At 47.5% G+C, this 24,485-nt stretch overlaps 2 protein-coding genes across 3 annotated transcripts; both read left to right on the top strand.

Annotated features, from left to right (window-relative positions):
* The first annotated feature begins 2,362 nt into the window (after positions 1–2,362).
* On the top strand, positions 2,363–7,410 carry LOC123043936 (protein SSUH2 homolog). Of its 2 annotated transcripts, XM_044466546.1 has the most exons (7): positions 2,363–2,498; positions 2,582–2,928; positions 3,025–3,094; positions 3,228–3,562; positions 5,272–5,413; positions 5,602–5,727; positions 6,653–7,410. In XM_044466546.1, the coding sequence occupies exons 2-7, from the start codon at positions 2,622–2,624 to the stop codon at positions 7,032–7,034; spliced, it is 1,362 nt and encodes a 453-aa protein (XP_044322481.1). In that variant the 5' UTR covers positions 2,363–2,498; positions 2,582–2,621; the 3' UTR covers positions 7,035–7,410. The 2 variants fall into 2 exon arrangements, with proteins under 2 accessions (XP_044322481.1, XP_044322480.1); XM_044466545.1 differs by having other exon boundaries at positions 2,385–2,928.
* Positions 7,411–7,622: 212 nt separating this feature from the next.
* LOC123043935 (mucin-21-like) lies at positions 7,623–9,726 on the top strand. Its single transcript, XM_044466544.1, has 4 exons — positions 7,623–8,010; positions 8,099–8,162; positions 8,280–8,376; positions 8,463–9,726. Exons 1-4 carry the CDS (start codon positions 7,848–7,850, stop codon positions 9,510–9,512), a joined length of 1,374 nt encoding a protein of 457 aa, XP_044322479.1. The 5' UTR covers positions 7,623–7,847; the 3' UTR covers positions 9,513–9,726.
* The last annotated feature ends 14,759 nt before the right edge of the window (positions 9,727–24,485 follow it).

Genomic DNA, 24,485 nt, shown 5'->3' with positions numbered 1-24,485 from the left:
AAGTTACCTCACAAACGATGGAGTGCTTCTTCTTCTAGTCTTCTTCTTCTAGTCACCTTTTCCTAACTTTCTTATTTGCCATTTTGCAGATTTCATTGACTTCTCGGAAGCTAGCTTGTTATGATGGAGTGCTTGTTTTTTATTTCATTCTCTTCTAGCTTGCTACGATGGAACTTGCTATCTTGATGAAACTTTGCATTGTAATATGTATGTGCAACTTCCTAATGGTTGCAACTTATGTGTATGTGCAACTTGCTATGTATGAATGGATGGAACTATATATGTATGTACGATGAAACTTATGTGCTGGATATGTCATATGTTTGCTATTAAATAGCCCTGTGAAATATATATATATATATATGTCATATATATGTGCTGTGAAAATTGTTGGATTTAAAAAGAACAGACAAAAGGCAATGCATGATCTTTGCCGTCCGCCGCTGATGGCAAAGGAACCTTTGCCGTCCGCCGCGGACGGCAATGAAGACACGTGGCGGCCACCTGTGCTCCCTGGGAGTTGACCCATTTGGCCAGTTTGCCTACAGTGGCAGACGACAAAGGGTCACCACATTTGCCTATAGTGGCGGACGGTAAAGAATAGGTGGGCAGTGACGTCCAGCTGACGTCATCAGGCGGACGGCAAAGGCCAGATAATGTTTGCCGTCGGCAGCTGACGGCAAAGGCTGCCGTTAGCCATCTAACGGACTAACAGCGTATTTATTGCCGTCAGCTTTCTTTGCCGTCCGCTGCTTATGGCAAAGGACCCTTTGCCGTCAGCCTCCGGAAGCAGACGACAAAGTAGCTCTTTGCCGATCCTTACTTTGCCGGAGCCTGTTGCCGTCCGCGGCAGACGGCAAAGGCAGGACCTTTGCCGTCCGCCGTTCCTGCCTTTGCCGTCCGCCCCGGTGGACGGCAAAGTAGCTGATTCCTGTAGTGGTAGAGGCTTACTAGGGACACAGTGTTTTGTCTATGTATCCACATATGTATCAAGTTTCCGGTTAATACAATTCTAGCATGAATAATAAACATTTATCATGATATAAGGAAATATAAAATAACAACTTTATTATTGCCTCTAGGGCATATTTCCTTCAGATGATCCTTCGCTCTGCTGGACTCACGCCTCCGCCGTCAGTGCCAAGCAGTGTGAAGAGGATCGGGCATGACGAGCAATCGAATGACTTGTTGCGCAACCACAACTCGTCCGCGTTATCGATGACGAAGTCCAGGCACCTGAAGTAGAAAGCATGATCCTCATGGAAGGACATGGCTAGGACTAGATCCCCCATCGTGTTGGTGAATAAACACATGGAGCCGCAAGAGAGACCTTGTCTAGGTGTGAAGGCGCCAACCTTGATGGGCATGGAGAAGCCATCCCGATGCGACCAGTTGGATCCACGCGTACATTCCTACGTGGGGCATCAATTGTCAATGTTTTGAGACTGTCAATGCCGTCAAACATCGACGTATTTGCTCGGAGGGGTGTGCGAGCGACGGATCGAGATGGTAAGACATGAAACGAGGAGTTTACCCAGGTTCGGGCCCTCCTGGAGGAGGTAAGACCATACTCTTGCCTTTGGTGGTTGTATTGCTCGAGTGCTTGATTTGTTTCTTGGGTTATTGTATCTCGGCTTGGCAGTGGAGAGGAGGAATATGGTGGTAAGTGAGAACCCTACCTCTAGGATGATATAGAATGTGTTGGATCCCCGAGAAAACCCGTAGCCTGTCTCATATACTTGATCATGCTAGCGTTACATTATATGCCTCGAGTCAGCCCGTTGGTAGGTTTGTGCCCTCTGATCGTGTTGGACCATGTCACGCGTTGATGACCCTCTCCTGTGTTTTTCAAGCTGTTGCCACCCGAGCCAATTTCTAGGCTTGAGTGGTCGGACTGGAGCCATGCGCCTACCGGGTGACAAGATCTCAACCGGTTGACGCATTCATGTGTGACACCCTTGTCACCTTGCTAACAAACAAATATGTTGCGCTCTGTGCAGGCAAACGAATCTATTACAAGAAACATCATTGTTTCACTTTTAATCGGTGTACATCGATCTTCGAAGTCGTACGCAGCACCGCTAAGCTCAAACATGTCACCGCGCCTAATCACAAATTGTTTTCATTACAACAACGCTACATAAACAGATTGTTAGATGATGAAGTTGAACCGAATCCAAGATGCACATCAAAAGAAGCAAAGTGACAAGTTTATGTGAATAGCTCTTTTTTCTTGCAGCTTTTTGTAACAAAATTGTCAATAGTTTTTCTAAAAGTGCATGTAGATTAATTTTGTGTCATTATTGTGAAATATATCTAGATTTTCCCTTTGTTATTTGCACCTCATATCATGGTAGGAGTACCAATTCTTTATGTCGCGAAGGAAGCTTCATGTCCTCTGTATGGGTTCTCAGGTCGTCGACTCCTCGTCGTCGTCGTCGTCGCACTGGGGCAGCCATTTGATGTGACCGGGAGGAGAAGGCAGTTCCCGGAAGGAGGCAGGATTTGACTTGCTTCTTCCTTCGCGACCATGGCTGAGCAGGCTGTAATAATAATCTCAGCCATTTCCTCCCGCTCGCAGCCAATCCCAGTGCGCGGATCCAACCGAATCGTCGGCATCCATGACAATGGAGGCGGAGCGCGAGGCCGGCGAGGAGGAGCCGCGGCGCCCTCTTCTCCCACCCTCTTCGTCGCCAGGTTCTCCCTCTCACCTGGGGCGGAGCAGCTCGTCGGCGCTGCGCGGGGGCGGCGGAGGGTGGGCGGAGGTCAGCGCTGCCGAGGTCAAGTCCGCCGCCTCCTTCTCCTCCTCCCCCAACTACTATCCCCCGGCGCCCAATCCTCACCACGACGCCGTCTACCCACCGTCCATCCACAGCGCCGTCCTCTCCCCATCCCCGGCAACTGCTGCCACTCCTCCGCATTCGCATGGTAATCCTCGCTGCTACTTCCCCATTTCTACTGTACAGTACCATTTTTCCCCATTGTAATTATCACAGCTAAGGGCGTTCATTCTACACCGTAAAGGTTTGGCGATTGTTCCTCAAGGGCCGTACCCGTACGGCGGTGATTACCAGCCTTCGCAGGGCGCCAGGAGGTGAGTCCGCCGCTTCTTGTCAAAATTGTCTAAATGATTGTGTTGCCGAGTGATAATTAGCGCGCAGACACAGTCCCGTAGCCATGAATGCTGAACTTTCACATGTTTTCTGAATGTTGAAATTTTCTAATAGGGATGTACTGGATGAGGTGGAGGTTCGGCAGATGCTAATCGAACATGTTGGGCATCGATGTTGTTGGGGCAGCCGGCCTGCTCGGACATGGAAGATTACATCCATCAAGGACTGCTGCGATGTATATGTTGGAACCTTGGAAACCTTCATCGAGCAAAGAGACGCCATATTAGAAAGGGAACCCTATCATGGTGGGGAAGTAGATGGGAGAGACAAGGGCCCTGTCCTTGGGGTGTGGGAACTAGATTTGAGGTCCGAGTTTCCTCCGCTCTTTGTACCGGAGAAAGAAGTAAGGGTCAAGATTCCTCATTCACAAGTTACTGAGAAGTGCTCAGGTATGACATTCATTTAGCAGAACATCATGTAGTCACACGTAATTTCCTTTCAATTGTTTTAGCCATAATATACAACATTCGTTTTGCCATTTTTACTTGGTGAGGATACCTTTTTATGTACCTTCTTTAGTTTACTTATAAGCATAAGTTTAGTATAGAGCTTTGCCCATAATATCTTTCTTTTGTTCTTGTAAGAAAATAACTTCTGTTTTGTAGTCTCCAACTATGGTGCATCTTGTGTTTTGTTTTGCGTTTTACATTGTTCAGAGATCCTTTTAGGCATTGCAATCTAAATATATGCATCGACCAAAATTTTCAAATTGTTTTCCGAGGCCCTATATCACGATTTTACCTTTTCCCACTCTTATGTGTTATGTTAAGTAGAAGTCAGGGATGTGGCCTTGGGCCCTACAACCGGCCAGATGTGCCTAGGTGGCAGTGGAAATCGTCGATTGCCTAGAGATTAGATTTCAGTTTGAGATAAGTAGAGGTAAGAGTGTTCAGTGTTGTTTAGTTCCAACTTTATGAGTCCCAACCGACAGACAGCTATGTATGAAGTTAGGTACCGTGTGCAAATTATCTAACTTTCCCCTGGAGTTCCTTTCCCCCATTTATGGTTAACCTCACCCCAATCAAGCCAAGCGGCAGTCTTGGCTATCTTCCCAGCCATAGTTACCCTGTTATGATCTAGGGATCATAGATCATAACATAAGAGTTGAAAATGTCCACTTGTACTATTTTTAGCATGTATGATAAGTGCCAATTCAACTTAAATACAGTTTGGAATCTTAAGCTGCCTCATGATGGGAAGTTCACAATCTTGGAGAAAACCTTTAGAAAAAAGAAACCCATAAATACACTGTTCGCTAGACATGACATAGGAACTGACAACTATCCTAACTCATACATTTAATGGGAACATTCATCTCATGGACCAGTAGTGCGACGCCTTGCTCATCTATATGTGTTGAAAATAAATGAGTGAAGTGCATCGTAGGTCCTTAAACTATTTTAGAGGTGCCACGTAGGTCCTCGAACTATGAAAACCGTCATTTAGGTCCTCAAAGTGCAATATATGTGTCATCCAGGTCCTCAAACTATTTCAAATGTGTCATGTAGGTCCTTGAACTATTTCAGAGGTGTCACATATATACACACTTATTGCAGTTCAAGGATTTTTGAGGACCTAGATAACACTTTTCATAGTATGAGGACCTACATGACAACTTCGAAATAGTTCGAGGACCTAGGATGCACTTCACTCAAAAGAAATGGACATGATCCATATAGACTTGTATTTTTTAAAGCATTCATAGATTTGTTGAGTGATGTACGATATATAAGTCAAAAAATATATAAGCATTTTAATCATATTGCCGCCTATAAGCTTTTCCCACTAATCCTTGTTGACTGCAATAGCTGTGGACTCAAGATGGTGTCTTCTCAGTTCTAAGTTCTAACTAGAAGAAATAAACAGGGTGAACTTCCTTCTAATTAAATGTTTATTTTCTGCTTATTCTTGAATCCTAACTAGTCTTGGCTTACTTTAAAGTTGTTGGGAGTTAGGACATAGGGCACGTTTAGTCAGTGTTCTTTTTTCTCATTAATCTGCTTTTGTAATTTTGGCAAGGTAAATATCGTAGTTTATCCGTCACTGCCTTTCTGATTTTGAAAATATTTCAGTTTCCCTGATCTGATGTTTCTGACAGATTGCGAGGGTCGTGGAAAGGTTCCATGTCCTACTTGCAATCCTGGTCGGCAGTACGGGTTTTACATGGCAAATCAAATGACTCAGTGCAGTGTATGTCAGGGCAGGGGTTCACTCGCTCAGCAAGATGAATCTGATTCAGTGTTAGTTCCACCGCTTCTCTTTATTGAGTATTTCAATATGTAATTCACCTCAGCTCAGAATACAAGTGTGCCCTAAGTGAAGCTCTTTTGTTGTCATAACATAGTAAGTACATAACTAGGGTAGCACGTACACCACTTCTGTTTCTGTTTCAGATATTGATAGGCTTGTATGTCATCCTTTGTCACAGATGTTGGATGTGCAATGGTCAAGGAGTGTTGCCCTGCACAGAATGTGGATCCCGTGGCATAGTAACATGCCGGACATGTAATGGCTGCGGTTCCCTTCTTACACAAAGCATTGCTCGCGTTCGATGGTAATTTAATTCATATTTTTCTGAAGATAGTCCATCAGTTTTTATTTAGACAAGTGACCACAGAATAGAGAACCAAAAGATTTAATGTACTCCCTCCGTTCCTAAATATAAGTCTTTTTAGACATTTCAAATGGACAACAACATACGGATGTATGTAGACATATTTTAGAGTGCAGATTCACTCATTTTGCTCCGTATGTAGTCACTTGTTGGAATCTTTAGAAAGACTTATATTTGGGAACGGAGGGAGTATATACTTAAACAGATGTGTTACTAGTAAGTGCCTTTGTGGAACCTGTCATGTTGCTACAATGTTAACTATCATGGAAAACTGTTATAGCAGTTCAGTAGTCTGTTTGGTTTTAAAAGCTTTCATGAACGTTTGAGATATTAATCAATGCTTTATTTTTGCGTTCAGTTCAGTCCTATTCTACTGCAAACTGTTGTACATAAAATATACTCCCTCCATTTCATAATTCTTGTCATTGTTTTAGTTCAAATTTGAACTAAAACCATGACAAGAATTATGGAACGGAGGGAGTACTTTCTTGACAGGTTATATGTTTTCGTTAGTAGTAGTTTAATAATATTTTATTCTTCGCTGAATGCACTCGTATCTAGTAAAGCGTCTATAGATAAAAACCTCCAGTGAGTCGTATTTTAGTTTTTTTATTATTCCATTTTATTTATTTATCAGCAAACCTGTAGGGCAGTATGTGCCAGAAAATCATGAGATATACCGAGTAGCCTTGTACAATTGTTTTCGTCAGTAAGCAAGGGTTTATGGTTTATGATAATATTGACACCATAATTGACAAGCCATGTTGGCACTTCTTTGGTAACTGAAGAAGAAAGGACTACATTGCATAGTTGTTTGAGTGCCCCGTTCTCTCTTGGTCTGACTTGCAATTTCTTTTGTTTCCAGGGAGACGCTTACAGCGAGAAAAGTTAGTGCAACAGCAGAAACTGCTGCGGTCCCTGACGAAGTTTTCCACAGAGCGCAAGGGGCGCAACTATGCAACATACAGGCATACCAATGCACTCCTGCTTTCTTTGCCGATTCATACCCACTCAACCAGTTGTCCTCGGAGGTTGTTGCTAGCCGGCTGCCAGTTCCACCATCCGCAATTGTCATTTCGGAGAGACACATCATCTCGGTCGTGCCCGTAACCCATGTCACTATGTCGCACCGTAAGCGATCTTTTAGCTTCTACGTCGTTGGCTACGGCAGGGATGTTTTCGTGCGGAACTACCCTTCGAGGTTTTGCTGGGGCCTTTGCTGTTGCTTCGAATGGTTGGGGAATTAGTTGCATTTTATGCCATGTGTGTGCCACCTTCTTTTGGTGTCCAATGTTCATGGTATCAAAACCTGTGTGTTTACAACTGTAGAGAGGCAGTTCGGTTTCTGGTGTGCAGCCGTAATGATGTGGTACGTTGTCTGTTGTTACAGTACAGATACTGTATGTACATTTTTGGACTTATGGGTCACGTACCAGCGCGGCTGTACCGATTGTTCAGTGCGTAGAAAATGGTTCACATATGGTTATCAACAATAATAATGAGCTGTGCTCTCTTTTAGGGGGAGAGGGGCTCATTACTGAATCAAAGTATCCACCATTTGTTCCCCTGAATTAGTAATAAGCGTGTTGATCTGAAAATAAATAAATGTTCTTCAATTTCGTATGATAAATGTGTCAATTGTGTTTGCATATGTGCTTGGTTATTCGAAGTGCTCTTCTCATTTTGATCAGTGCGTCTCTTTACGGTACTATATACTAGTACTATTTATTTATTTTCGGGAATCTTGGGTGCTTTGCACGTCTGGTGAGTCTTGAGTATGAAGGACATTTGCAGGACAAATAATGCTGTCTAAAATGGGAAGAGAAATGCAAATTCCAGTAGGATGGATTCATAACGGGTTGACCTCTGTAGTGGAATTTTATTTATTTAAAAGCCGAAAACAGTTTGTGACTTGGACAGTGCAGCAGAAATAACTAGTAGAACAGCTGCATCACGAGCTCCCTCTTCCCTTGTCATATCAGTCAATTGTGCTCATCGCGGCAACACGGCCAAGAATCGTCCATTGCAACAGAGAGAACAGAAGAAAGCAAGCAAAAAAAATGAGCAGCAGGCTCCCCTGTGATCCGCATCCGAGGACGACGAAGAAGGCGTCGGCATCCGCTGCGGCGGTGCAGCTCCTGCTGCGCCACCGCGGCGGGAGAGCCGGCACCAAGGACGAGAGCATCGAGTTCTTCTCCGCCCTCTCCGACCAAACCGACGAGAGTAAGTACCCGTTCCTGAATTATCTCCAGCGTCTTCTTTGCTGCTTCTCTGATACTGATGCAAGGAGTGCTTCTGCAATGCGATGCAGGGGCCGCCGATCGGACGGGAAAGACGAAGCCCAGGGCGGAGATCGGGAAGCATGACTATGATTGGTAAGACAAAACGTGATGATGAATGCCAAATGGCATTCAGATCAGCTGCCTATGGCGAAACATCGTGCTACTAGTACCTATTTCTCTGACATTGTTGGGCTTCATCGTTGTTCGTAGGCTTCTGACTCCTCCGGCGACGCCTCTCTCGTGCTCCCCGGCGCTGAGCCGGCTGACGAGGGCTACATCGGCGTCGCACGCCAAGAGCAATTCGCCGGTACGTATGTCCGTCCGTCCGCGTTTCCAGTTTTTCTTGACGTAGTGATCAGGCTAAAGCTTGGCGATCATTTCGGTATGGTGCAGCTCTCCCGGGCACGCCGGGACAAGGGAAGCAGCTCGTCGCTCAACACGACGGAGCTCGCGTCCTCTGGTCGCCCGCACGTCAGGAGGACTCTGTCGTCGGCGTCTTCGTCTTCGGTCAAAGCCACGAGCAGCGCGTCCGGGAAATCTACGCCGGCGACGAGCCCCCGCACGCCAGCCGCGGCCACCGCATGTCGTCCCCGTCCCCAGGATAAGACGCACGGACGGCATCAGGTGTCCTCCGGCTCCGGTGCCGCCAGCCAATCCAAGGGATCGTCGTCGTCCAGTACCGGGCCCTCGGCGCTGACGAGCGCGCGGCCACGCGCTCCCACGACCGGTGCCTCCAGCCCGAAGTCAACTACCAGAGTGGCGTCAGAGCAGCCGGCGCTGACCAGACGTGGCGGCATTGTCGCGGCACGTTCGAGGTTCGCGGGCCAGCTGAGTCGTGATGCAATGTCAACGGCTCAGGCCGCGGAAAATGCCGTGCCGCCCAGTATGGTGAAGACGCGGCCCGTGCCGGCGGCCGTGAAGCAGAGGAGCCACGGCAACGGCACGTCCCCATCCCCGGCGACTGCTACCTCCCGGAGCGCGCCGAGAGGGGACTTGTTAGCCAGCAAAAGATTATCAGCGAGCGGTGTCGACGGCCGAAAGGTCCACGACGACAAGGCCGCAGCCCGTCGAACCGTGGGTTTCGGCTCATCCGTCGCGAGCACGCGCCGTTGTCTCACGAAGAGCGACTCTCGGAAGCTCACGGTGAACGAGGGCGCCCAGCAGCGGAGTGTCCGACCCGCAGCGTCCGGAAGCCGCCTAGGGTCCGCGGCCACGGTCTCGGACGCCAGGGGCCGCCGGCAGTCCACGGCTGGGAAAGACAAGGTCGCGGTCGCCTCGCCGGACGCGTTCCCGAGCACGCGGTACGACGCCATGCTGCTGCGGGAGGACCCCAAGAACCTCACGTGGCTGAACGGATGCGGCGAGGACGACGACGACGGTGAAGACGGGAGCTGCGGCGCAGGCTTGGTCGACGGCTCGCTGGAGCCGTTCCACGTGGAATAATCCAGATGCACGGCACAGGGAGCGGGATACTGAAATTGGCGCCAACTTGGTTGGTAATCACCTGTGCAGTGTACATGACTCTCTGTTCGGGAAATCGGGAGCCAGCAGACGCGATTTTGCATGGCCAACATTTGGTTTGCGTCAGAGATAAATTGGCATCTTTCTAGACCTTGTACAATGAAAGATGCTTGACAAAATAAATTAAGTTCTTTAAGCTTCTGGCTTCTATAAATAAACATCGATGCTTAAGAATATTTCTCTAACCATCTTCTCTAAACATTTTGCATTGTACAATGCCTAAGTATGCTTGGCTTGAACGGACATGATCTACGTCACAGCGTCATCACAAGGCCAAGGGTGGGTACCAGATAACTTGTTCACTATTTGCTTTTCTATGGTCAGACCTCTTTCTTGTTTTTGCAGCTACTTAGATCAAATTAGTCCTCTGTATTTGCATCACACTCCTACTATTACTCCCTCAAGTTCCAAAGTAATTGAAATTTTAGATTTTTCCTAAGTTAAACTTGCTAAGTTTGACCAACTTTATAAAATAATGTGCTAAGATATACAATATTAGATTTTTCCCATAAAGGATAGATTTTATTGTCTTAAAATGAAGCATCAAGAGAACACAAACACCATGAGCATACACGCAACCTCCGCATAAATAGGACGCACACAACCAACACCAACACATACATAAAAACACGTTGGCAACTAGCAAGTCATATAAGACCAAAGCAGTGTAGGCGAGAAAAAAACTCGAAGTGATCATATCTGTGATCGACAAACTACGACAATGACCATATATGCACCAACCATTTCATGACATCACACAGTCGACAAAATTCTTCATTAGTCGTCATTGCCACGCATAACCAACTCGGGTCACCACCACACGGGCTGATCGGATATGGATCACCACCACCAAACCATTTAGGTCTGAATAAGGGCAACCACATCAGGCCAATTATGGACGACAATGAGGTTGTGGCCACCCGATGTCATACCACCGCGCAAAGCTCACTGTCGCACGACAACCACCTTGGAACAAACATTGAAGGCGCCAGAAGAGAGTGGTCACCCCAACACGACCAGGGCAGCGAGCCACCACACCGCCGGTCGCCGTTATCCGCTCCCTTTGCGACTCGAGCACCGCCGCCGCCCCCGCACAAGACATCACACTGATACGCCCATTTTGCATCATTATTTCCTACTGTAAATTATCTTATTTCATTGATATATTTCACATTATGGTGCAATTCTGATGTGACGGTGGCCCGATTTTTCGATGAGAGTGGGGATAAATATCGATTTGGTGGATTTTGACCTTGACGATCCGGCTATACCGTACCCGACGATATGCCTCGACAATCGCTAACCAATCTTCGATGGTTATTGACCGTGCCGTAGGCACGATCAACCTGAACAATGAGGTTCGAGTTCCTGCAAGCAACCGAAGAACCAGTAAGAACAAAGGTGAATTGCAACTGAATTTGCGGATGATAACTTGAGTACACGAACTAGATGAAAAGTTGGGGTGGCGTCGCTGCCGGCGCCGGCGTCGTCTGCTGGTCGTGGTGGAGTGCCACTCCCCAAGGCCGCTGCGGGTCGCGGGTCGGGTGGCCCGGCTGCGGCACACTTGGCTGGCGGGGCGTCCGTGGGGAGACCGCCGGCTCCGGCCTTGCCGTCGGGCGGGCGGGGGGGACCGGGCTCCGGTCCTCGGCCGGTCGTTCCAGGCGATGCTGCGGTGGCAGCTGCGGGCCAGGGAGCTGCGGTACCAAGGCCACCCGTGCCTTCGGGTCTGATGCCTAGACCGGCTCCTCCACCCCACGTCGTTGCTCGCCCGTCTCCGTCGCAGTCCAATGGTACTGTGGCTGCGCCCCGGGGTCAATGGTGGGATGACGGCTACGATGCCTATGGGGTTGGCCAGCACCGTGGTTCTTCGTCCACGGGTGGCGGTCGTGGTTATGCATGGCAAAGCGATGGTTCGGTTGAGAGGCCGTTCTTGGGTCCTTCCGGCGGCTTCGTTGAGGGGCCTTCTGATCTGGGTCATCGGCAGCGAGGAGGTTACCATGGCCATCGTGGTGGTCGGGGCGGTCGAGGGGGCCGGTACCGTCCACGTCCTCCGCCACCACCTGTTGTTGTCGAGCAAATGACAGATAACGGGGCTGCCGAGGAGCCAGTGCTGACCGGTCACGATATGGAGGTGGTGATGGCTCTTGCTACTGTTCAGGTTCCTGAGAACGAGGTTATGACCGATGTGTCTGCGGAGATGACAGATAGGGCTGAGGCTGATAGGGCGTCCAAGTGGGCGCGCAGGAAGGAAAAGATGCTTTGTTATCGTTGCGGAGACAAGGGCCACTTCATTGCGGAGTGTGTGGCTCTGTTATGTGATACCTGCGGTAAGCTGGCACACGACTCTGGGGACTGTCCGATACTGCGAGATCAGGCACCGTCCCTCATGATGTATGGAGTTTACTGTGCTGAGCTAACGTTTTTCGAATCTTCGAATGAGAGAGAGGTTTCTGATGAGGCCCCGAGTATGACCACGGGGATTGTCAAGGTCACCAGAGGGGAGGTCTCTGAGACACAGATCGTGCATAGGCTTCGGGAGTTGGCCCCTGGGGAGTTCCAGTGGGACCTTGTCAGTCTCGCTGATAAGATGTTCAGAGTTGAGTTTCCTTCCGTGGAGGATTTGCAGAGGTTGTTGAGTTTTGGGATGTGTAAGGTGCCGGGAACTGATGGCATCCTTGAGTTTCAGGAGTTGAAGCATGTAGAACCTCAGGTAAGCCGCTTACTCAGGCGTGGTTGCGATTTTCCGGGGCTCCCTCCAAGCCGTTGCAGGATGCTTGGGTTGTGGCCAGCATGGGCATTTTAGTGGGGAAGCCTGAGCATGTGGACATGGCGTTCACCAGAGCTCACGGGATTGCTCGGGTTCTGGTTAGTATTCTGAACATTGAGTATGTGCTGGAAGTGGTTAAGTGGGCTTATCGAGGTAGGATTTATAATCTGGTTATTGAGTTTGAGGACGAGAGCCTTCTGGCTGCACCGGCTCACGAGTCCGACGTGGATATGCACGAGGGTGACGACAGCGTGGGAGCACAGGAGCCATCGGTCGAGGACTCTGGACGACAGCTGTCCAAGGGACCGGGGTCCGAGACCGCGACGACCGGGGATGGAGCAGCCCCACCCTCCTCGGTGCCTACGACGACTCTGAGATTTGGGTCTTTCGAACCCTCTCTGCACCCCCGAGGCTGTGGAGTGATCGGGTCGAGTCCGAGGAGGCTTTTGAGCTTGCGTTGCCTTCTTTGGGGTTTGAGGATATTGTGGATACTATTCCTGGGGATCTTAGGATTCATCGACCTCGGTCTGGGAGGAGGAGGAGGTGAGTCGGCAGATGGTCACTCCCTCTCGTGCTCAGCACACTATACCCCCTCAGGACGGGACGCTGCTGGTCGTGGCTGGTTTGTCGGGAGGAGCCCCGGGGCAGGCGGCCTCGGGTTGCTCTTCTCCTGCTGAGGTAGGGGTTTTGGGGCAGGTGGCTCCCGTGTCCTTCTCTTTGTTGGGAGGGGGTCTGGGGCAGGTGGCCTCGGATACCTCCTCTCACGTTGCGTCTACCTCTCTGCTAGTGGCGGCTCTGCCTTTGGGAGAGGGCTCGGGGCAGGTGGCCTCGGAGCCCTCTTCTCCTGCGGTGCCTGTGGTGGTGGCCTCTCCGGTGATGGGGGGGGAGTTAGGGCAGGCGGCCCATGCACTCCCTTCACCCCGCTCGCTGCCGAATTCGTCCTGCGGGGTGTGCCAGGCATCTGAGGACATGGCAACTGCCTTTCCAGTTCCTGGTGAGGTTGCGGGGGAGCCCGTGCAGGTGGTCCGGCCTAGCGGTTGGGGTGAGGCAGGAGGCCCTACCCCGACCAGGGTCTCTCGGGAGGAGGTCATTGCGTTTGGAGGGATTCAGGACCCGATGTCTGAGGGGAGACGGGTGAGTGGCCGTCTCCAGACTCAGCCGGATGTGGACGACATTCAGCAGTGGTGCGCCATGAGGGCGGCCAAGCTCCATGACATTGAGGTCACGACTGGTATGTCGGTCAATACTTCTAATTCCATTCTGCATTTTTTAAATGATGAGATTGTTGAAAAGGCAAATCAATTAGGAGTTTCACTAGGTAGTAATGTCACTGAAATCTCTAATTCTGTTAATGATCTTCTCGATCTAGAGGCTGAGCGGGCCTTAGAGATGATTTTTAATATTGCGGCGGTTAAACCCATGACTGATTCCGAGGTTGATGCGCTGGGGGTCAGGGTGCTCGACATTTTTTGTGCGGATCTTATGCCGCCCATTCCTGAGGCGGAAGTAGAGGATGTTTCTTTTGAGATGGTTTTGGATAGCCCTGCTGAGACTGGTTGTGAGGACCGGGTGCAGAGTCAAACTGTCTCTAAACGCAAGTGGAAACGGAAGGTGTACCCGGTGTCCGCAGTGCGTAGGAGTGCTAGGATCCGTACGGCTAAAAATATCCATGATGAATTATGAAAGCAATCTTTTGGAATAGCAGAGGTCTAAAGGACTTGGCTAAAAGAAGGTTTCTTGCTGAGGCGTCTATCGAGCATCGTTTAGATTTTATCGCTCTATCGGAGACTGGTAGAGATAATTTTGCACCACAATTTCTTAATACTTTGTCGGGAGGTATTGATTTTGATTGGCATTGCCTGCCACTGAGAGGGAGATCGGGTGGAATATTACTAGGCGTTAGTAAAAGTGCTAGTTATCGACTAGAGGGGGGGTGAATAGGCGATTTTTATCAAAGTCTTCAAAATGTGGAAGTTTCGAAGACAAACAATAGAAATAACCTAATTGATATGCAGCGGAAGATAAACTACAACAAGCAAGCCATAGTCAAGTATGCAATAGCGTTAACGTACGAAGACTAATAGCAGCTAGGTAGTCGAATCAGGATGGAAGATAGTATGAAGCCAATCAACAATAGTAGTCAAGCAATGAAGTCAATCAGATAAGACAGATAAGCAATGACTTCATGAAGACAAACTCAAAGTAAAGGAGGGAAGAGATAGAACCAGTTGCTTGTTGAAGACACAGGATTTGTTGGACCAGTTTCAGTTGCTGTGACAACTGTACGTCTGGTTAGGGAGGCTGAGATTCAACTTAGAAGACCGTGTCTTCACCTTATTCCCCTTGAGCTAAGGACACTTAGTCCTCGCCCAATCACTCTGGTAAGTCTTCAAGGTAGACTTCCGAACCTTCACAGACTTCGTTCACCCGGCAATCCACAATGACTCTTGGATGCTCAGAACGCGACGCCTAACCGGCTGGAGGATTCACAGTCCTCAAGTGTAATAAGTCTTCAGGTCACACAGACAGAAAGACTTCAGTGATGCCTAACACTCTTTGGCTCTGGGTGTTTGGGCTTTGTCCTCGCAAGGATTTTTCTCTCTCAAATGCTTCGAGGTGGGTTGCTCTCAAACGACAAAAGCCGTATACTAACTCTGAGCAGCCACCAATTTATGGTGTAGGGGGTGGGCTATTTATAGCCACTAGGCAACCCGACCTGATTTGTCCAAAATGACCCTGGGTCACTAAGGAACTGACACGTGTTCCAACGGTCAGATTTCAAACACACGCGGCAACTTTACTTGGGCTACAAGCAAAGCTGACTCATCCAGCTCTGGATAAGGTTTGCTCTCATTGTCTTCGCTCGAAGACATAGGATTTGAGTTGAGCATCACTTCAGTCACTCTGACTTAGTTCACTTGGACCCCACTTAACAGTACGGTGGTTCCTATGACTCAACAAAGAAGAAAAGGAAGCAACGAATCCACACAGTCTTCGCGCTCCATAGTCTTCACGCAATGTCTTCTCATGTCATAGTCTTCAATATGAATATCTTCTCATACCACCATTGTCTTCAATGTCTTCATACATTTTTAGGGGTCATCTCCGGTAGGTAAACCGAATCAATGAGGGACACTACCTGCGTTATCCTGCAATTCTCACAAACGCATTAGTCCCTCAACCAACTTTGTCGTCAATACTCCAAAACCAACTAGGGGTGGCACTAGATGCACTTACAATCTCCCCCTTTTTGGTGATTGATGACAAACTGGTTGAAGTTTTCAACGGGGATAAATATGTGAAATTGTAAGGATAGGAAATAGTCTTCATAAGTTGCAAGGGCTCCCCCTGAAGATGTGCATGTAAGTAATTTGCTTTTGGAATGCAAATGCACATGGCAGGTTGTACTTGTGGAGATCCACTTCAACTTATGAAGATAATTCATCATGCATGAACTGATATAGCAAGTAGAATGACATGCATAATGAAAAATGGACGTCTGCAGAATGATCTAAGTGTGGAAGTTATCATAGCACATGCGGAATTTATCATCGCATCACAGTAAAGCAAATAAGTAGCAGACGACCATCAAGTTTAGGTGTTACAACTCAGAGAACCAAATGTTTCAAAAGGCAAGAGTTGTAAGCACGCAGCAAATATAATGCAACCGCCCATATGAACCCGCTTGAAGACTATCAACTCATACGCTTCTCCCCCTTTTGTCAGTAAGGACCAAAAAGGTTTGAAGACATAGAGCATCTACTCGTCATCATGAGTAGGTGAAGCAGCAGGGTTGTCGTCGTTGGGTGGCGGTGCAGATGAACTTGGTGCAGTGTCGATGCGCGCAGTAGTAGGAGGTGGTGAAGTAGCATCATCGACATCATCGATCACTCTGGCATTTACCGTTGCCGCGGAGGAAGAATATTCAGAGTCTTCAAGAGATGGAGTACGACGCAGGACAGCAGTCCGTGGAGGAGTGGAGTCAAACTGGAATCTTTCATTGAAGCCATCGTCTTGAAGATCAGCTTCAGCACTGAGCAGGGTCAAACTCTTCCATGATCGCCGGCAAGTTTCATGAGCAACAAAGGCATTCTTGGTGGCAAGGTTGCGAATGCGATTGACATCCACCAAGAGGCTTTGCATCTGTCTCTTGAGCCAGAAATGATGCTTATCCTGTTTCTGATGAAGGGCCACAAGAAGTTCTCGGTCATTGAGAACGCGAGAACGCTTCCGAGGCCTTTGTGCAATGGTGCTTTCAGTGGCTTCAGTGGGTGCTCGATGAGGCAGACGAGTGTTTCCAGCCAATGGATAGATTCGTGTCGCTGCTTGAACACCTTCAATAGGCTGAGTGAAGCTTTGGTGCTCGGCATTCTGAAGACAAAGAGGCCTCTTGGCAGGGTCAGAGTATATAGCTTCAACTGACATATCAACCTCTGGCAGAAAGATCATATGATTGCGAGTAGAGGGCTGATAGTTGACAGATGAGTGTCTCTTGATGAGGCGCATGACCCATGGAGCATAAAACTTCAGACCAAATAGGTCAGAGCCGGAAGCAGCAAGTTGCCTGATGAAGAACTCTTGAGTGTTGAAGCTGATGCCATTGAGAATATAGAAGACCAAAGTCTTCATAGCTCCTTCAAGCTTGGCCGCTGATGAATGTCCTTTGACAGGCCATAGAGTTCGCCTGATGATATGATATATGGTGCGAGGCAGATACTCAAGGTCTTCAACAAAGAAATCTGTTGGATATTCAGCGTCAGATGGCAAGGGCTTCATCATGCTCAACATCTGGCTCATATTGGGTTCTGCTTATGGAAGATACTCTCTACTGCATTGCGGTGTAGCTGACAGTCAGGTTCATATAGTTCTCCAGGAGTGGCTAGCCCTGTAAGCTCGATGATATCCATAGCTTTGGCTTCATGATGAACATTTCCAGTCATCCACTCGAGAACCCATGTCTTGATGTCTCTGTTGTAGCCGCGAATGTGTAGAGTAGCATAGAATTGAAGCAATAGCTCTTCATTCCAATGTTCCTTGTCTGTTACAAAGTGGAGCAGACCAGCATCACGAAAGCAATCAAGTGCTTCTTCTAAGAACGGCAGTCCAGCAATGGCTTCTGTATCAAGGCGCATATGAGGGAAAATGCGCCCTTGATCATATAGTACGCATGAGTAATAGCTTCTCTGCTGATAGCTCCAGAACCGATCTGATGATATCCTTGGCTTGGAGTAGGGGTTCTTGGCACTGTCAAAGAAGGTATTGTGGCTTTTGAAGCCATTGGCATTGAAGGACCCTGATGAGTTTGCAGTACCTAGAAACCTTGGCAACCTAGGCTTTGGCTTCTGGACCTGAGGCCTATGCTCAATATGATAGTCAAATTGAGGTCCCGAGGCAGTAGGCGGAGGCTCCAGAATGGGCCATCGGATAGTGGTAAGATGACCATGACTGTATGCTTGCTCAATTGTGTGAGGCCTTGGTGGCAGAACAGGAGCAGGGGCAACGGTTGAGGCGTCAGGCTGCACAACAGGTGCTTCAGGAGCAATTGCCTCATGTGCTTCAGGTGCAGTGGCCTCATTAGCTTCAGGCACACTGGTTGGTTCAAGCTCCACATTAGCTTCAGCCATGACAACATCATTGGCTTCACTTGCGTTGGTTGTGGCAGCTTCAGGATTTTCAACCTCCACTTGAGAAGCTGGAGGGTCAGACACAGACACGTTCACTTCATGAACTGTTTCTTCAGGCATGGGGGGAGTAAAGACATGTTCTTCTTGACGTTCTTCATCGGCTGATGCAGCCGGATTGTCTTCAACAGCTTGTGCTTCAGACACAGAGACATTCACAGTTGGAGTGGCTTCAAAGAACACTTGATGTGCAACAGGTTGATGATGCACTTCTCCTTCTGGAACGCTCGGAAGAGGGACTTGAGGCCTTGGTCCTTTGCGAAGCCTTTGTAATACAGGCGACGCCTTTGGAGTTGGAGTGGGCAGGTCCTCATCCTCTTCAACTTGTATGGATGGTGTGGTTTGTTGTTGTTGGGGAGTACTGGGGGAGTCTTGTTGCTGTGGGTGATCAGCCCACGATGCATCCTGAGCAATTGGCGTCAGTGGACGACCAATGCTGATGAGTTCACTGTTCGTATGAACAGGTGATGATACCATGTCATGTTCGATCTGAGGAAGAACTTCATCATCAGCTACATTGTCATCATGACCAATGTCTTCAGCAGCGGTGGGTTCAGCTGCTGGAATATCTTCAGCTTCATGAGCCTCTGAGGGAGCAGGCTCATGAACGATCATCTGTCTTTCTTGATGTTCAGACGCAGGTCGAACCATTGAGATGGGTTCAACAACCAGAGGCTCTGTGGGAGCAGCCCGTTTTTTCTTGGTCTTGCGCTTCTTCTTGGAGGGAGCAGCATCAAAGGCTTCAGTATTCTTCCTCTTTCTGGCTTCAGCCTCGGCAGCCCTCGTCTTCTTCTGTTCAGAAGTGATTGTGGTGACCTTTGGCATCGAGCCAGTCATGCTTCTCGGGAAGATAATGCGAGGGGCTTCTTTGCTTGAAGGTGCAGGCTGGTCAGCAGGAAGCTTCTTCTTTTTCTTTGCAGCCATCCTGGGGTCAATGCCAGGACGGCCAAGTGACTTGCGCTTCTCAGCCTCATTGTAGGCAAGCACACACTTATCAGCCAAATTCTTCATACGCTCTCGAGAGCCTTGAGCTTCTTGGCGCTTCTTGAGAAAGGCTTCTTTGAGCTCATGCAGCATGACCTTGAAGTTTTTGACATCTTGCACACTGAGCTTCGCAACGTGCTTCTTGAGATGAGCCTTTTCATAATCAATTTTGTTCTTCAGCTCAACAATGCGCTGAGCAAGAGCTAGCTCAGAAGCAATGGCGCCATTAAAGGCGACGCTGAGGCCAATGGAAAGCTGCAGATCGTCAAAGCTGAGGTTGGGGGTGTCAAACCACTCATCAATGAAGTTATGAATGATTGCCACATCAAAGAGAGGCAAGTTGTTGAAGATTTCTGCTTCTTCCTTGCTTTTGATCAATTGCTCAAGGGCATCATCTGCAAGATCTTCATCACTGACAGATCAATGGGATCTTCACGCAGTATAACCGCAGGAGTCAAGGCTTGATCAGTATGCCTAACAAGTTGCTTTTTCTTCTCCGTCTTCTTGGAGATACGGGATTGATCTTCAGACTGCACACTGGGTTCAGGAGGTGCAGTGGCCAGAGGCTTCGCGCGTAAAGCTTTTGGAGGTGCTGATTTAGAAGCCTTTAGCTTCTTTTGCTTCTGTGGCTTCGAAGGAGGAGCTGGGGCTTCATCAGAATCATCCTCATTGTCAGAATGATCCACTTTGTCACCTTGTACCAAGATGTAGGAGATGAGGCCATCAAGGTTTGCAAAGGGGCCAATTCTATTTTCTTCATCTTCACGTGTGCCATCCTCACGGGGAGCAGAGGGGCCAGGATTGAAGTCTAATCCCCATGACTTCTTGTTTTCCTTTGCCGAAGCCTTAGCAAACTGGAGGTTGCGCTTGAAGAGATTGTCGTCACGACACCAGAGCAATGATGTTGGGTCGGCTTCTTCAGGATGTGGTCCACGGACCATGCAAGGATAGAATTCTTGCGCAATGGCTTCAGCTTTGTTCTTGGGGGGAAGGCCTCGATAGAGCATATCACCCCAAGGGCTCTTGATAGCATTTTTCTCTGCGTACTCCTGGGTGATGAACTTGTACTTTTACCACTGTTCAGCCCAATAGCGTCGAATCCATTGGATTCGAGTCTTGCGCTGATTGTAATCTTCTTCAAGATCTGTTTTATACATTTCTACCAGATCTTCAGGCAGATCCTTTAAAGTTCCCCCACGACGCTGTCTGCCACCCTTCCTGACAGATTTCTCCGTAGCCATAAACTTCAAACTGAACGGTTTCAATATGTTCAAAGGCTTCAAAGGTTTTCGCTTGCTGGTCAGACAGGAACTGGCTTCAGGAGAATTGATATGATGGTGTAAGTATTCTTTTGATCCAACTCTTTACCATTGTCGTCGGGACCAAGATGGTGTTTGGCTGGCATTGGCGTCGTGTAGCCTTTGCAATCTTCCATTCCAAACTTCTTCAGACAATCTTTGAGGTACTTTTCTTGAGATATGAAGATGCCATTGGTTTGTTAACGAATTTGAAGACCAAGGAAGAACTTCAGCTCACCCATCATGGACATTTGATATTGCTCTTGCATCATGTACCCAAACTCATCACTATACTTCTGGTTGGTGCAGCCGAAGATTATGTCATCCACATATATTTGGCACACAAACAGTTCACCATCATATGTCTTCGTAAAGAGTGTGGGATCGAGGGATCCAGGTTTGAAGCCTTTGCTCTTCAGGAAGTCTTTGATTGTATCATACCAGGCACGGGGAGCTTGTTTGAGGCCATACAGTGCTTTGTTTAGCTTGTACACCATATCAGGATGTTTTGGATCTTCAAAGCCAGGTGGTTGTGCGACATACACTTCTTCTTCAATCTTGCCATTGAGAAATGCACTTTTCACATCCATTTGATATAGCAAGATGTTGTGATGATTAGCATAGGCTAGCAGTATGCGAATAGCTTCAAGCCTAGCAACAGGAGCAAATGCTTCATCGAAGTCAATTCCTTCAACTTGAGTATATCCTTGAGCCACAAGACGTGATTTGTTTCTGACGACTTGACCATGCTCATCTTGTTTGTTCCGATATATCCATTTTGTGCCAATTATGTTATGCTTGCGAGGGTCAGGGCGCTTGACCAGTTCCCAAACATTATTCTGCTTGAACTGTTGAAGTTCTTCTTGCATGGCTTGAATCCATTCAGGTTCCATAAAGGCTTCAGCAACTTTCTTGGGTTCAGATATTGATACAAATGAAAAATGCCCATAGAAATTTGCTAACTGTGTTGCTCTTGATCGAGTAAGAGGACCAGGTGCGTTGATGCTATCAATTATCTTCTCAATTTGTACTTCATTTGCAACACGAGGATGAACTGGACGAAGACCTTGCTCATGCTGATCATTGTCATCATTGGAAGTATTGTCTTCAGTCTGAGCATTGTCTTCAGGTTGGTTTGGTGCAGAAATGATAAGTTCCTCTTCAGGCTGTGCTTCAGAGGGCATGATCTCACCAGTTCCCATCAGCTTGATAGATTCACAGGAAGGAGCTTCATCAAGGGTGTTTGGCAGGAGCTCTCGTTGTGAACCATTGGTTTCATCAAATTGCACATCCACTGTTTCAACGATTTTGTAGTGGAAGAGGTTGAAGACTCTGTAAGAGTGCGAATCCTTTCCATAGCCAAGCATGAAGCCTTCATGAGCTTTGTGTTCAAATTTTGACTTGTGATGGGGATCCTTGATCCAGCACCTAGCACCAAAGACTCTGAAGTAGCTGACATTTGGCTTCTTGCCAGTAAGGAGCTCATAGGATGTTTTGCCCAGAAGCTTGTGGATGTAAACACGGTTGATGATGTGACATGCAATATCAATTGCTTCAGGCCAGAATTTTCTTGGTGTCTTGTACTCGTCAAGCATTGTTCGAGCCATCTCAATGAGGGTTCTGTTCTTGCGCTCAACAATGCCATTTTGCTGAGGTGTGTAAGGAGCAGAAAATTCATGAGTGATTCCCATTGTATCTAGATAAAGATCAAGGGCGATGTTCTTGAATTCAGTGCCGTTATCACTTCTGATATGCTTGATCTTGACGCCATAATTGTTCATTACTCGATTGGCGAATCGTCTGAAGACATCTTGTACTTCAGTCTTGTAGAGAATTATGTGCACCCATGTATATCTTGAGTAGTCATCAACAATGACGAAGCCATAGAGACACGCCATTGTTGTGAGGGTGGAGTAGTGAGTAGGTCCAAATAAGTCCATGTGTAGCAGCTCGAAGGGTTGAGATGTTGTCATGATTGTCTTCGAGGGATGCTTGGCCCTTGTCATCTTCCCAGCTTCGCAAGCACCACACAAATGATCTTTCTTGAACTTGACACCTTTGATGCCTATGACATGCTTCTTCTTGACGAGAGTGTGCAAGTTCCTCATGCCAGTGTGCCCTAGCCTTCGATGCCAGAGCCAGCATTCTGAAGCTTTTGCAAGAAGACATACGGCAAGCTGTGGACCTGCTGAGAAATCTACCACGTATAGATCACCTTTCCTATACCCTTCAAAGACTAGAGACTTGTCAGATTCCATTACTACAAGGCAACGATATTTTCCAAATATCAAAATCATGCTTAAGTCACAAAGCATTGAGACAGGCATTAAGTTGAATCCAAGGGATTCAACAAGCATCACTTTATCCATGTGTTGATCCTTTGAGATTGCAACTCTACCTAGACCCAATACCTTGCCTTTACCAGTGTCAGCAAATGTGATTTGACTCTTGTCGGATGGACGTAAGGTTGAGTCCATGAGAAGACTTCGATCACCAGTCATATGATTAGTGCATCCGCTGTCAATAATCCATTCAGAAGCTTTTGCTGACATGCCCTACAGTGCGGTTAGGAGGATAGGCTTCACAAGGTATGTTGTGAAGCATAAGCATTTTACACACACATGGATTATCACAGTTTAGATCAAGATTAGAACACACAGTATGACAGATAAGAGATTCATATGTGGAATACATAGTAAGTCATTTTATCATGCGTCCCTTTATGTTTTAGGTCCCCAGCAATAATATCGGACGCCTTTGATTGCTGGCTGGAGACCATGTTCTGCAAAAGAGAGTTAATTCTTCTTCACCACCCACATCTTTAGGGGTGGCTTAGAAGCAATGAGTCTAAGTGCAGCATCTGAGAATTTCGGCTTTGGAGCCCTAGCAAATAGCCTTGCAGGAGATGAATGATACTCATATGAATAAGCAGAAAAGTTCTTAGTATTGTGAACATAGCGGTTTGAAGACACACGCTCATATTCATAAGTTTGAGTGTGATTTCCCTGCAAAACATTGGCGTTAGGGTGACTCAGGTGAGTCATGTTTCCGTATGAAGCCGTTGGACCATGTGAGGCCTTTGATCTGAGGTTTGTCTTCTTCCCTGTTGGTGTCATGACAACATTCACAGGAAGATTCTCAAGACAGCTTTTGGGAACCTAGATCTTCTTCATTGGCGGTCCATTCCTGCAGTTAGTACCAATATACCTGGCAAACACTTCACCATTCTGATTTTTGAACAGTTTATAGTTTGCATCAAAGGATTCATCAATGATAATAGGATTAGCACAGGTAAAGCCAGATAAAGTGGATGGATCCACTGAAGGTTCCTTTGCAGCAACCCATGTGGTTTTGGGATACTGCTCAGGCTTCCTGTAGGAACCATCGGCATTCATTTTCCTCTCGAACCCAACACCCTCTTTCCTAGGGTTTCGGTTCAGAATCTGCTTTTTGAGGACATCGCAGAGAGCCTGATGTCCCTTCAAACTTTTGTACATCCCTGTTTCAAGCAATGTCTTCAACATAGCATTTTCATCAGCAATAGCAGTGGTATCCTCTGCAGAGGGGTTAGTAACCACTTCAGTAGGTGAAGACAATGAAACAGTAGCAGCAGTGGAACATTCAGCAACAGATGTAGCGTTATCACGCTCAATGCATTTTAGACATGGTGGTTCAAATCCATCCTGTGCGGAACTGATCTGTTGAGCGCGAAGTGACTCATTCACTTTTTGAAGATCTTCATGAGCCGCTCTCAATTTCTCAAGCTCTTGTTTCCTTTGAAGATAATCATAGGAGAGTCTTTCATAAGTAGTTGAGAGCGATTCATGACGACCTTCAAGTTCTTGGTACTTAGCATGAAGATTTTTTATGTCATCAACTAAGGACTGTGAACGTGTCATTTCCGCGTCCAACAGGTCATCGCTTTTGTCTAACAGTTTTTGAGTATGTTCCATAGCTCTTTGTTGTTCAGTAGCAATTTTAGCAAGTGTTTTGTAGCTGGGTTTAGATTCACAATCAAAGTCATCTTCACTTGATGTTTGAAAGTAAGCATCGCGTGATTTTACCTTGGCACCACGTGCCATGAAGCAGTAGGTGGGAGAAGGATCGTCTTTGTCATTAGCTTCAGCGTTGGTGTGGAAGTCATTGTCTTCAGTGTTGAAGATGG

The sequence above is a fragment of the Triticum aestivum genome, chromosome 2B (genome assembly GCF_018294505.1).
Source record: "Triticum aestivum cultivar Chinese Spring chromosome 2B, IWGSC CS RefSeq v2.1, whole genome shotgun sequence".
Lineage (NCBI taxonomy): Eukaryota > Viridiplantae > Streptophyta > Magnoliopsida > Poales > Poaceae > Triticum > Triticum aestivum.
Note: the sequence above shows the minus strand (reverse complement) of the source record. Positions and strands in the feature narration are given on the sequence as shown.

Bases quoted from the DNA above. Each gene is read 5' to 3' on its own strand.
- LOC123043936 (XM_044466546.1), top strand. From the start codon at position 2,622: ATGACAATGGAGGCGGAGCGCGAGGCCGGCGAGGAGGAGCCGCGGCGC. The intron at 3,563-5,271 runs GTATGACATTCA...TGTTTCTGACAG, and splicing joins AGTTACTGAGAAGTGCTCAG to ATTGCGAGGGTCGTGGAAAG. The intron at 5,414-5,601 runs GTTAGTTCCACC...CCTTTGTCACAG, and splicing joins CAAGATGAATCTGATTCAGT to ATGTTGGATGTGCAATGGTC.
- LOC123043935 (XM_044466544.1), top strand. From the start codon at position 7,848: ATGAGCAGCAGGCTCCCCTGTGATCCGCATCCGAGGACGACGAAGAAG. The intron at 8,163-8,279 runs GTAAGACAAAAC...CGTTGTTCGTAG, and splicing joins GGGAAGCATGACTATGATTG to GCTTCTGACTCCTCCGGCGA. The intron at 8,377-8,462 runs GTACGTATGTCC...GGTATGGTGCAG, and splicing joins ACGCCAAGAGCAATTCGCCG to CTCTCCCGGGCACGCCGGGA.